Raw genomic sequence first — 13,932 nt, 5'->3', positions numbered from 1 at the left:
ATTGAGATGTTTTTATGTGAGACATGTGACCTTTGTGTTCTCTTCAAACAGAAGTGGTTCTTTAAGTCAAACCCTCCCATGGATATGATTTTTGGCTGGTCTGTTAATCATTATTGCATTATGAACACTGGCTTTAACAAAGGCAAATGAGGGTTTTAGATGTTTGTGGTTCATTTGTGACTTCCTAGATGAGTCATTGTTGCCCTTTTGGTGTAATTTTGGTAAGCCGGCCACTCCTGAGATGGTTTGCCATTGTAACTCCTTTCAGACTCATAAATGCCAATGATTTGCTTGAGATTGGAGCATGATGTGTTGTTTTAGTGATTTCATAGCCTACATCTAGTTGTTTAAGAGATTAATAGTAATCATGTGTGTGTGTGGGTATAAAAGTTGTGAGCTTTTCTTCATAAAAATGTGTTTAGTCAAAGATAATTCCAGAGTTAAAAGTGGGGGACAACCACTTATTTCGCACAGGGCCTTGTTGTTTTTTTCCCTTAATAAATGAAATTCTCATTAGAAGACTGCTTTTGATATCTCATGGTTGTTGTTTTTTTATTATTTTGCAACATATTTAGTGAACTAAGACAATAAAATAAAATAAAAAAAATCTGTATGGTACAAATACTTTTTTACTACACTGTGCAGTTATTATGGTGAAGATGGAGGAGGAGACCTCTGTGAGTATGAGCAGGGCAGAAAAGGGTGAGTACCAGAGGGAACCAGTAGGACAATTACAGCCAATGACACAAACCTATTGTTGACAGGAACCGCGCACAGTAAACTCACACAGTGAAGTGTCCAACCCATCATAAACCTTGCTCTCTTTCTCTGTCTCCCTCCCCGTGTTAACTCTGCAGCGACAGAAACAATAGCGTTTACTCCGCAGAGCTGCAGAGGATCTCATCCACTGCCAGCAGGAAAGCACACACAAACCCCGCTGTATACAGCTGTAACGGCAGAGTGTGGATTCACTGCCAGGGGACCTCCAGCGCATTGTGCTGTTGAATGTAGTGCCAACATTTATCTTGTTTACAGTGTTGCTCTGAGCTCATACATGGAAGTGCTAGGCAGCAGTCTGACAAAAAGCTGCTGTGTATAAAAATCAGTTCAACAAAGGAACTTCTGGTCTAAGTTCCACATTATGTCCCTCTGACCTCAGTTTAAAGCTGCACTATCTTGCATGCGCTGCAGTTCACTCTTTGCAATAACTACTGTCTCACAAGAAAGTATGGCGATGGTCGGTAAAGGAACAGTCTGAAAATGGAAGAGAATATTCTCTGCTAATTTGAAGATGTTAAGTGTTGATTTTATTCTCAGAATTTGGGTAAAGTTAAAAGTGTTTTGGATTTGTGTTTTTGCATTTAGCCATTTGTATATTGGTCACTGTTACTTAGATATAGTTATGAAAGAACTCTTTGTATGCACAATGGTTAATAAAAATAAAGAAAACCTGTAATGCTTGGGTTTAAAGCCCTCTGGGTCACAAATTGCATCAGTTGACTTCTATTACCAGACACTTCCTGGTTTCATTTAAGGTCTGACTTGCTGATTAATTTTTTGATGAATCTCTTTTTGTATCTAGAAACTGAACACATACAAAAGTTATCTCTTCTTGTGGTTTTGTTGAAAGACCATTTATTGACCATAAAATAACAAAAATGCATCACATTTTTTGATACAGGGTACAGTTTTGAGGTCTAACACAAGATAAGGGTTTTTCAACAATGCCCGCTATTTAAAACAACAGCAACATTTGAGCCATTTTTAATTTACTGAGTGATTGATAACTGACTTCATTCTTTATGTATTCCTTTGGCTTTCATCAGTTGAAACCATAACATGTTTCTGTCAAATGAAAAAAAAAATGGCAAAACCTCTCAGGTGTCAGAACTGAATAAGTTCTCTCAATTTCTTCCTTATTTACACAGTCAGGGTAAATAGGAACAATGTTGACTTGCTTGTGAAAGCTTTGCACAAGGATTTTGCTTAGGATGCCATGCCGAGGCCCGAAATTGTGAAAACACACAATCGTATTTGCACCAACCGACAACAACCACAGTGTTTGCTTGGCAAATTGGACATATAATGTGACCGGTCGACTGAACAGACACGAGCTGCAGACATGTAAATCATTACTCTCCAGCTCGAGGCTGCAGGCACGTTGTACTATCAGAGCATTGATCCGTGATTGGTTGAAAACATAAAAAGAGATCAGACCTGTTTTTTTTAAAGTCAGAAACACTGTGATTCAAAACATTTTAACTAATTTTAAATTATTATTTTTTTAATTTCCTCGTTCTGTCTCTTTAACAGTTGAATGAATAAACGCTGGGGTTCTGTTTTACTGTATCATACTACAGTAAGGATAAAGCAGACAGTCACAACTGTGATAGACAGCAGCAGGTTGAATCTGAACACCCCCCCCACACACACACACAATCATGCACACACAATCCTCTCGACTGAGTTTACGTTTTCCTTGACTGAAACAAAAACAATATCTCCTTCCTTTATTTCTTCCTAGTTCTGCTTGTCCCTTCATCAGTCTGTCAGTGGTGTGTTTAATTGTCTGTCTGTCCCTGCAGGTTTCAGAAGCACGTCCACACCTACAGAATCCTCCCAGACGATGAGGGTTTTCTGGCCGTGCAGGTACAAAGATGACGCACATGCCTCTTTGTGGTGCTTTGGCAACAGCTGGCAGGCAGATAGATGCTTGTGTTGGCTCTGAGCTCTCTTACACAAATATATACATGTGCGGATACACGCACACACACACATGCATGCAGACAGCAGGCGCTTTGTGCCTTCTGGCCAACAGCTGTGAACTCTCCCTCCACTTACGGGCCTCACTTACAGACGGACATGCACACGACGGCATGGTGCTTCAAAACCATAACAGATTTCTTTCTTTTCCACTGATTTCTAGTGGTTTTTTGTTGTTTTTTTTTTTAGCCCTGGTTAGAGAAAATTTCTCTTTGCCTCTGTAGCCTCCGGTTTGCTCCTCTCGGTGTTTATCAAAATGCTGCTTCCTGTATCGAATTATATTTAGCTCCGTTGGCTGCGTTTGCTTACACAACATTAAATATGGAACAATAGGGGTCACCAGAGATTTGGCTGCTTGACCACCTGTAGCCAAGCAGTTTGGATGTTTTCATGGACATAATTCCCCGCAGGAAATGACTTGTCTGTTCGTTCGTCTTCCCCTCTCTCCCTCTCAGACGTCCCAGGGCGTTCAGCCGAAGCGGTTTAAGACTCTGCCGGAGCTGGTGTCTCTGTACCTGCAGCCCAACCAGGGCCTGGTCACAACCCTGCTTTACGCCGTGGACAGGGAGGAGACGGCCGTCACTGATGATAGGGACTACTCAGGTAGCCCATACACCAATAACATACACCGTTACTACAGCACCATACCATTGTATTCATATACCATTTGCTTATTCCATATTTTGTTACATTAGAACCGCTGTGCTAATGTAGATTTTATTTTATACACAAATAGGAAATGGCGTCTGATTCTCCAGTTGAGGAGAAACGATGCACAAAAACGGTTTTCGAAATGTTCTGAAGGTTTTTGAGGCACTAGTTGCCTTCATTCATTAGTAGCTAGACATGAAGAAGGCAGAGAGAGAAGGGCAAGGCATGTACTCTTGTTATTTTTAACATTTATTTTCATAAATAAAATTTTAAAGTGCTTTTAGTACCTTTTACAACCTGACACTCTTAAATAAAATTCAATGCACAGATCACCTTCAGAAGCCCCATAGTGAGCTGACCAAGGAGAGAGAAATTATACGCAGAAGCAGCTTAAAGGGTTTCCCACATGTTATGTGAGAGACATGTCGAGGATGTGGAGAATGTTCTGTGGTTAGATGAGACCAAAACTGAGCTGGTTCTCCTACATGCAAATAAATAACTGCCTCTCTGGGGTAGTAAGTGATGGTGGCAGCATCATGCTGTGGGCCTGGCTTTGTGCAGCAGGGACAGGAAAACCGCTTAGAGTTTGTGGGGATATGAGTGGAGCTGAATGCAAACCAGTACTGGAGAAAAACCTGTTGTTAGCTGAAAACTGGAGATTTTCCTCTCAACTGGACAAGCTCATGTTCTAAATTAGGCTTGTTCTACTCCAGTTCTAATGGGCCAGTGTCCTGCTGGTTTTATACCCGTTCATCCTGGAGCACAGCTGACTGGAACCTACTAATGAAACATTTGTTTGATTCAGTCGAGCTTAATAAGGGAATTATCTTAAAACTCCTGTCCTTGAGGACTGAATCTTCATGCGGGAAGCGCTCTGCATGGTCGGGCTGAACGCCGAAATCGGTTTTTATCGTCACAGTTTTGACAATGAAAGCAACCGCAGACCAAACCTTTCTAATTTTGATTGGTAATATTTTTGTAAACTGTGCGTCAGCTTCCTTTCTCTGTTGATCTATCACTTCTAATCCCAATAAAAATATTGGTCTGTCGTTCTGAATGTATAAATGGTTAGGGATTAAAAAGGGTTCCTGTAAATTTTTATCAAACTAACTATATATTCCTGTAACTTTTAGATGGAGAGGATGAGAAGCCGCCCCTCCCCCCTCGCTCTGCCTCCACCTCCACTCCCCCCGGACCTGAAACGCCTACAGAAAGGTACAAAGTCTGAGCTGCGTATCATTTGACTTTTTGTCCTGCTGACATGAATGACTGACGCAGTCGTGTTTCAAATGCGCACAGAGGGAAGCCTGTTGCTTCACATAAACACGTGGCAGAGTTTACTGGAACCGAATGTTGCTTTGCATTTTTCTTTCATATTCTCTCTCTTATTAGCACCTCGACAAATATTTTTAGATCAAACATAATAGCTGCTGTCTCTGAGTCAGTTTTATGATGAGAGACACGCTCTTTCCTCGCGTCCTCCACTCAACAACGTGTCCTGTCTGCCTTTGGAAGATAAACCACATCCTGCTCGAAACCGCACTCCTCACAGACGATGCACAGGTTTGAAGAAGCATTAGCGGTTCTGTGACGGAGCGCTTCAGACCTGCATATATTGGCTCAGAGTTTCTGCTCAGCATTTCTGTTATTTGTCAAACAGAGTCGAGTGAGAAAGACTAAATTTGGCTGTGAAAAGTAGCTGTGGCTAGTCATGATTCATGAGGGGTTTTTTTTCCCCTTTATTGTAGTTTCTTAATATCTGAGTTGACAAAACAAAGTCTGAGGAAGTGAAAATAAATAATTTCTTAGCCTTACAAAATGATAAGTTTGCTGTTTAAAGAATTTGAATCTTTGTAGTTCTTGACCAAAACAAGCAATAACAGTCAATAATTAAGCCTTAAGAAGCTCCTGAGATCCATAAATTGGTCAAAATTGAGCTTTCTGGTCTACATGCAAAACTCAAAACGTAACAGTGAAATAAAAATTCTGCTTACCTTGACCACACCGTCCCCAATGAGGCTTTTCTCAGGAGGGACAGGGAGCCGGTCAGAGCTGATAGGAACATGAATGGAGTTAAATACAGGGTCAACCCACAAGAGGCAGCAAAAGAGTTAAGAGCCTTGGAAATTGATTTTAAAAGATTTGACTAAGCTGGAGCTAATTTGAAAAGTACAGGTAAGTCTTTGTGTGTTGTTATGGAAAGCTGGTAAAGAAATAACCCCCCAAAAGACTTGCAGCTCTAAGTGAGGCAAACGGTTGATCCCAATAAAATGCATTAAAGTTTACATGACAAAATATATGAATGAATCTAAAAGGTAATGAACACCACTGTATCTGCTGTAAACATTTCCAGGAATCCTTGCATGAGGATTTATCACGTAGTTGTTAATATGACAGGAAAACACAAATGTTTGTTTTTAAATCTTGTGACTCACATCAACCTCCTTTGCCTTCAACCTGTTTTTTTTTGTTTTTTTTCAGCACTCTGGCAGCTAACGGCCTGAGCACCATTTCCCACGAGTACCTGAAGGGCAGCTATGCTCTGGACCTTGAGGCCGTCAAGCAGGGAGCGTCCTCCCTGCCCCATCTCAACAAAACACTCGTGGCCTCCTGCAAACGTCTCAATGGGTGAGCTGCAGAGACATGTTTCCTCAGATAGATACTCTGTTACCCATACAGAGCCACTCTTTATATCTCTGAATGTAATTATCCTGCAGAGCTGCCAGCTTCCCCAGCTGCTCTCTTGTTTTAGCCACAGTGTTACATTGAAACATAGACAAATAAATCACATGCTGCTTTGTCATTTAGCACTTTTAAATGCGTACCTTACAAAATCTAGGTATCTTTTGTAAGATACTTACAAAAGAATTGAAATAAAGAAAATGATAGCATTAAAAGTCTAAAAACAATCAGAAAGTCTTTCTTTTTGTTCTCTACCAGGGAGGTGGATAAGGTTCTGTCTGGTCTGGAGATCCTCTCTAAAGTGTTTGACCAGCAGAGTGCTTTTATGGTCACTAAGATGATCCAACAGGTATGCTTCTTTATCTTTGTATTGCTGTGGGTTCTTGTTTGATGAGAATTAAAACAGATTTCTGTGATGACATTTTTCAGATCGTTAGCCTGCTGAAAGACTCGGGGATACCCTGCAATGAGCTTTCTGAAAACATCCATCATATTTTTTTTTTAATGTAAAACGGTCTGCTCCTTCAAAAAGTTTATGTTGCCACAAACTCTCACAGGTTCCCAGGAGCCTTTGGCTAGAATTAGGCACACACCATCACAAGTCCAGATGAATTCAGTCTTTTCCCCTTACATATTTACCCAGGGGGCTATTTGTGGGACATGTGCATAATATTACACAAGACTATTCATTCATTTTGAGGTGTTTGAAGACACAATAGTCCTAAAAGTAACAGAAAAGCCTTTCTGTAGGACTTTTGTTGAATAATGAGGGTCACTTTATCTAACAATGTCAAGCAAATTGCTTGGAGAGACACATTAGTGAGTGAAATGCTGCGAGACTGAGATTTTAAATAGACAATAAAAAAAGACACAATGTGTATAAAGACACAACCTTGTTTTCTTATATTGCCAGACATTCAATCAGTAATGACCTAAAACTGACCTGTTTTAGGTCAGTTAAGATAAACAAAACTCTTTCTTTTTGCTACATGCCAGAAAAATGGTTTCTTCAAATTCTCGAGTTGACACATGCTAAAGGACTAAAGCAACACCTCAGTCCTATTGCTTCCTTGTGTGCCATAAAGTAAAGAAATTAGGAAACAGATAATGAAAAGAACTACAGATACCTAGAATCTGGTCCATCCTTCTGTACGCTTTCCAGATGCTTGAGGACGGCACGTTTATCTGTTCAAACTGTTGCTTTGTGTTATAAAGTATAAACAGCAATGAATTGCAGTGAAAAATCACTAGACATCTACTGACATCTTAAGGTTGTTTAAAAGATTTTGATGCAGTAGGCTAACCAAGTTTGACTAAAATTTTGACGACACGTGTGGGTTGAAACTTGCTTTTTGCAATATGCCAATAAGCTGAATTGTGACTAGTCGTTTGTCAACATCCAGTCCTTGGAGCGGTGAGTCAAATCTCACACAGAGGAAGGAAAAACGGTGACGACATTACTAGCAGCCGGCACAAAAACATAGTAAAAACGTTAGCAGGAGTAAGTCAGCAAGGTCACAGCGGTTTGCAGAAGCTACAAGGCCTGTCGAGAGAATTAACCTTACCTTAACCTTTGTTATAGCTCAATTAAAACCACAATCCACTTTGGATCTTGTGATGAAACGATTCAACCTCATAATCTGGAGTCTCAATTGTTCCCCATCAAGATTTGAACACAAGCAAAGTCTGGTTACTGATCTAACCTTTTGCCTCAGACTCACTCCTTTAGATGATTTTATTCAGACAAGATACATTTGTATCCTCCTGAACTAAATAATTTCTGTCTGACACAGAAAAGGTCAAACTTGGATTCTAATTACCTCATTTCAGCAGCCACTTTAGTCACTGTCGAGGTGGGTTCCCATTAAACTGTCCTGTTTTAACATGGAGAATACTGTTTGCCTTTCTAAAGGCAAGCAGTCAACTACAAATAGTTTTACATCATCATTAGTTTGTCTTAGTTTTATGTTCAAAAAGACCTTATCTCGGAGGGTTTTAATAGTTTTTGTTCTTCCTCCATCAGTCGGTAAATCAGGGAGGAGACCAGGAGCTGGAGAACTTGGTAACCAAGTTGGCCATTCTCAGAGATCTGCTGTCCTCCATAGAAAAGAAGGTAAACAAAGCAACACAGAACTTAAATGTGAGCTTTAATCTTCACACACAATAGGTCCACTTCCTCTCTTCTCCTGTGACTTTGACATTTTCTTTCCTGTCCGCACACATGCACGCACACTCATGTTGTTATTTAAAGCCAAAGGGGTGGTCAAGAAAACCCCATTCACATGATAGATCATCTGTTTTTAACCTCTGGCCGACTGAGTTTCTAGTGCAGCATCACAACTGCAAGGAACGTCCTTTTTTAGGCATTAAAGCTCAACATTTTGAGGACAATTTGAGATGGGGGTCAGGGTTACTTAGGAAATACTGCACTTTTCTTGTAAAGGTTCCTTTAGATTACACAAACTCTCAGTGCCCTGAACTCTATCAGTGCGTTGTGTGTCTGAAACCTGTCTGAATACTGAGTTTCACAATGGTGCAACAGCAACCACAAGACATGAATTAAAGGCAGTGGATTACAAGGCTGCTTGTTGAACATGTCTGATGTTATCTTCAATGGGAAACCCCTTTAATTTGTCTACTTAGCAAGCATAAAGGCTTCCTCTGTTCAATTCAGCTACAGAGGTCACCTCTGGATGAAGTTCATGTTAAGTTCATGCTGAGTGTATTCTTCATAGCTCTACTGTAAGAGAGCAAACTATTATCGGAGTGTCGCAACCTCTTCTTGGGTTCTGCCGCAAGTGAGAAAACAAAACGGGAGGTGCTGAGTCTTAACTCGAAAAGGAAATGACAGAAGTTTGTCACTTTTGTTTGTGACGAGAGTGTTCACCGTGCTTCACTAGCAGCTCTAGGAAGAGTCCTGCTGTTTCCAAACTTCTTCTGTTTACTTCTGTGTGGAGGCCATTGAGACATTCAAAGCAGCAGAAATGTTTCTGGATCCTTCTCCAGACTTGCACCTCAAGACAATCTTGTGTTTGAGGTCTACAGACAATTCCTTTCCAAATGAAATCCAATCAACTGAATTTAATTCAAGTACTAGGATATTCTTTTAATAACTATAACCTGACCTCTGACCTGTCTGCTGTGCTTCTTGGCCTCCATGATGCCGTTTGTTCACTAATGTTCTCTAACAAACCTTTGAATACTTCACAGAATAACTAGATTCACACTGAGATTAAATGACACACATTTGGACTATTTAGTAATTAGGTGACTTCTGAACACAGTTGGCTACACTGGATTTTATTTACAAGTATCAGAGTGATGTGGACTTAATTAGACTTTACTCAATATTATATAACCGTGTACCACACGGTTATTCGCTTTTTTGTCGCTTTAAAAATCAGTAAAATACATTTACATGTAACCTAAACAAACAAAAGCAAAAGTTCAAGGTTGGGAAACCTTTTTAGAAATAAACGCACCTGCACTTTCTAGAGCGTGTGGTGTCCAAAGCTGTATTTTGAACTTCCTGGGTCTGGTTTCCTCTCCCTCGTAAGGAGGGGCTTCGGCTGGCGCAGGAGGAAATGGCCTCCAGTCCCGTCGAGCTACATGTCCAGACTCATGTGATAATGCTGGCTCTGCCTAAAACAGCCTTTAGGGAATGGGGAAACGTAATCCTGCATTCACAGTCACTAAGGAAAAAACCCACAATGTCTAAGCACGTTTCTCCTCTTTTTTTTTCTTTTTTCACTTCTTATTGTTTTCCGGTCGTTTCTCTCTCGCTCTTACTTTTTATTGTTTTTCCGACTTAACCGCCTCCGCTCTCTTTCTCTTTGTTCCCTCAGGCTCTGAAAGCTCTGCAGGACATGAGTTTGTCCTCGCCGTGCTCCCCTCCGCCTTTCTCCATGCGCCACAGCAAAGCCATTCCTGTGCAGGCCTTTGAGGTACCACCTACACATTAGCCAACCACACACAGACTGATCTCATTAGTTCTCATCTCACTATATGATGATGGAATCCAGTGTTACAACGGAGATCGCTTAACTAAAGCAATATTTGAAGGGATTAGTGGTAAAAATTGTTTAGCATTTACCAAAACCTTTAAAGTCCAATTATTCTTTGAAGATAATGTAATCTTAATTATAAAATGATTACATTCGTCACTTAACCTGTTACTTGCTGTGTTTCAGTGTTTAAGCGTCGTTAGGTTTGAATTTAACCACTGAGATGTGTTTTAGTGTGCAAGAAGGCAGACCGGATTTAAATTATGACTGAGCTGGACAGCTTCGGTGTTCAGTGAGTCACAAAATATGTCAGCACAGCTGACATGTGGGGCACCAAGAATGATCGTAATGCATTTCCTCTTAGCTCATCGTTGACGTTGTGTCGCCGTTTATCATTTTTGGCACCGTTGCAACGGAGAGGATTTTCAAGGAAGTGAGAACTCAGCTCTCTGTTACATACCTGAGACAAAGTTGGTTAAATTTAATCGGCTTAAATCAAAAATCTGAAGAGATAACCTGAAGGAATGCAAAACCATCTTCATGAACAAGTCAGCAACTTTAAGTAAGATATCACTATCAGTGTTACCACGGAAACAGACTGGCTCACTAAATTTGAGGTTCACTGTAACAGCTGGCTTAAAACTGCTGCAGATGGTGAACGACTGTCAGACTCACCAATCAAAGCTAATGGATTTGATCCCTGTTAAAGTTTAAAATCATGTTTGAGTGATTTGCACACAGGTGTGTTTGTTTCTTTGTGAAATGTCTCACGATTGTCCACAGGTGAAGCTGGATGTTTACCTGGCGGAGCTGACAAAGATAGGAAAGAGTCAAAAATACACTTTGTCTGTGGATGTCGAGGGAGGGCGGCTGGTGGTGATGAAGAAGGTGAAGGACAACCAGGAGGACTGGACCACCTTCACACACGACAAAAGTAAGAATCTATTTACATTTAAACGACTCATTATTCAGAATAAGCACACTGACTGACGTACGTGCGTTTCTCTTTGCTGGTATTGTTTCACACCCAGAGCATCATTTGCATCTGAGATTTTGTTATTCTTATTAGCGTCATAGCATGCGCACGATTTAAAACTTTTGATAGAAGAAAATTGGGTTTGTCTGTGTCCTCTCAGTAGAAACCAGATGTTTACACACACCACACATAAGACACATAACCTTTTTGGTCATTGTGACGTTGTTGTTTCTGTTGGGATTACTATATTATAGTTGGATTATGCAGCAAGAGCAAATAAAAGGGACAGAAAACAGTTTTGCCTGAGAGTGTTTTCTGCCATAAGCATGTTGGATTTTCAAATATGGTCGATGTTTTGTGCACTAAGCAAGATTTAGCCCATCCTATCCATCTGTCTGCTGTTCCTCTTGTCTGTCTCCCACCAGTCCGTCAGCTGATCAAGTCCCAGAGGGTTCAGAACAAGCTTGGTATTGTGTTTGAGAAGGAGAAGGACAAGATTCAGAGGAAAGACTTCATCTTTGCCAGTGCCAAGGTTTGTACATACATGCAGTGTTTAGGCACAAAACTCTGTCCTCTGAAAGATGAAGTGAATAACACTAACAGCGATGAAAAAAGTACATTGCACACCAAAAAACCATTGAGTTGGACCACCTTTATTATGACAGGAATACAATGTGGTATCCTTTCATTAAGCTTCCACATAGTCACAGCATTTAGAGTTCACCAAGATCCACCAAGATCTTATTGACATAGAAAAAAGAATCAAACGCCTCCAGCACATCTCAAAGTCTCTTACTTGAGGGTAAGAGACTGTGGTGCCCAGTCCATGTGAGAAGATGATGTCTAACGCTCCCTGAATCCCCGCCATGCTCTTATCTTCCCACCCCGATGTGCTCGTCGCTGTGGAACGTCAGGCCACATGACCTTCTGTCTTTGCTTGAGAGTCCAATCTTTATTCTTTCTCGCAGAGTTTATATGTTGTGTTTTGAACTTCATTTATCAATAGTTTCCTTAAAGCTTTGTTACAAACCCTTCAGTTTCCTTCGCATTGTTTTGTAGAAATGCTCTTTCATGCACACAAAGCCGTGAATTCTGGTGTTTGTTTTAGAATTTAATTTTACTACATCTTTAACCAATCATTCAAGATTTTTTCCACATTATTTTTTATGAAGACAACATTTCCCCCCCTTTTCTTCAGTTTTTAATTAATGTTTTGGATCAGTTCTCAGCCCAGTTTTAGTAGCGTCAGGAATGTTTTTAGATGTGTTCTTCAGGTGGTAAATTCCAATAATTTTGTCCCTCTGAAACAGATGAACATAGTTTCCACAGGATGTGCCTTCTGACTTGTTTTAAGGTTAAGGTTATATAACTTGTCACCAGCTGAAACATAATAATCCCTGCAGTGATTTTTCACTTTTTTGGACAGGCAGTTTATTAGCCACCTTGATTTGCCTTCTTTTTTTTTTTTTTTCTTCTCCTTTGGAAGTTTCAAATCGCCAAACAAACTTTGATAGAAAATACAATCTTTGAATTCATATTTGACAGAGAATAATCTTAAATAATAATTTATGTGAAAAACTGCTAAGGATAACTGTAATGGGTTTAGTAAAAATAGAAATAAGTAAAGAAGAGATATGAAAGAAATACTGTATACAAGTCTGTCATATGTCAGTAGGGTATTTGTTAAACAAAAAATAGATGTGTTGAATAACTGACTTGAATAAAATAATGAAGAGATTTGTTTTCCACTTGTGAATTAATGTGGATGAACTTCTGCCCTCTGATGTGTTTTTTTTTTGTGTGTGTGTTTTTTTCAGAAGCGGGAGGCATTTTGCCAGCTGCTGCAGCTCATGAAGAACAAACATTCCAACCAGGATGAGCCTGATATGATTTCCATCTTTATTGGCACCTGGAATATGGGTCAGGAACATAAAAGCACGCTGTAGCGCTCCCTCGCATATATGTCCAAAGTGTGATGAGTTTTAATCCAACAGGCAGACTTGTTCTTTGTGTTCAGGCTCGGTACCGTCACCTAAATCTGTGGCTTCCTGGGTGCTGTGCCGCGGCCTGGGGAAAACTCTGGACGAGATGACCGTCACCATTCCCCATGACCTTTACGTGTTCGGATCGCAGGAGAACTCGGTGTGCGATCGGGAGTGGGTGGAGTCGCTCCGAGCCGTGCTGAAGGAGCAGACGGAGCTGGATTACAAACCGGTGAAGAAAATATTTATTTTCGCCTCAGATCTCTTCAAATTAGGAAGTGGCTAAAACGAAAAAATAGAAATCTCTGAGGAGAAGTTTGAAAAAAAAAGCTGAATTAGGACTTGGTTCTTTTGGTTTAGTCTAAATGCAGAAATGATCACCACAGGTTCCTTATAGTTGTTGCTTCTGCAGATCGCCGTGCAGACGCTGTGGAGCATAAAACTTGCTGTGTTGGTGAAACCTGAACATGAAAACAGGATCAGCCATGTGGGGATGTCCAGTGTTAAGACAGGAATCGCTAACACACTGGGTAACAACGACACCACTGACTGCCTACTTTTACTGGTTATCAAGATTATTCATTATTATGTCGTCGGTTTGTAAAGTGAAATTTTCAAAAGTTTTAAAAATAAGGAATTATGTTAATTTTCTCTTCGGTCTTCCATTATATGAATTCTTTATCAAGGCAACAAAGGCGCGGTTGGCGTGTCGTTCATGTTCAACGGGACGTCGTTTGGATTCGTCAACTGCCATCTGACGTCAGGCAATGAGAAGATTGCTAGGTACTAAGTATCGTCTCTCTATTTTTAAAACACATTTTCACCACATGGATGATTCTGAAGGTTGAAAACCAGAACGGGAATGAAGTTCCTG

At 40.4% G+C, this 13,932-nt stretch overlaps 1 protein-coding gene across 1 annotated transcript in view; it reads left to right on the top strand.

The window, feature by feature from the left end:
• The window catches only part of inppl1a (inositol polyphosphate phosphatase-like 1a), a 31,576-nt gene that overhangs the window by 8,673 nt on the left and 8,971 nt on the right, over window positions 1–13,932 (top strand). Inside the window, exons 2-14 of the mRNA XM_044120178.1 lie at window positions 2,586–2,649; window positions 3,219–3,366; window positions 4,548–4,629; window positions 5,896–6,042; window positions 6,355–6,445; window positions 8,120–8,209; window positions 9,942–10,040; window positions 10,884–11,034; window positions 11,502–11,608; window positions 12,894–12,996; window positions 13,094–13,290; window positions 13,471–13,588; window positions 13,745–13,841. Coding sequence (XP_043976113.1) covers window positions 2,586–2,649; window positions 3,219–3,366; window positions 4,548–4,629; window positions 5,896–6,042; window positions 6,355–6,445; window positions 8,120–8,209; window positions 9,942–10,040; window positions 10,884–11,034; window positions 11,502–11,608; window positions 12,894–12,996; window positions 13,094–13,290; window positions 13,471–13,588; window positions 13,745–13,841 — 1,494 coding nt within the window. The remainder of the gene's footprint in view (window positions 1–2,585; window positions 2,650–3,218; window positions 3,367–4,547; window positions 4,630–5,895; window positions 6,043–6,354; window positions 6,446–8,119; window positions 8,210–9,941; window positions 10,041–10,883; window positions 11,035–11,501; window positions 11,609–12,893; window positions 12,997–13,093; window positions 13,291–13,470; window positions 13,589–13,744; window positions 13,842–13,932) is intronic.

The sequence above is a fragment of the Gambusia affinis genome, linkage group LG06 (assembly GCF_019740435.1).
Source record: "Gambusia affinis linkage group LG06, SWU_Gaff_1.0, whole genome shotgun sequence".
In the NCBI taxonomy this organism is placed as follows: Eukaryota; Metazoa; Chordata; class Actinopteri; order Cyprinodontiformes; family Poeciliidae; genus Gambusia; species Gambusia affinis.
Note: the sequence above shows the minus strand (reverse complement) of the source record. Positions and strands in the feature narration are given on the sequence as shown.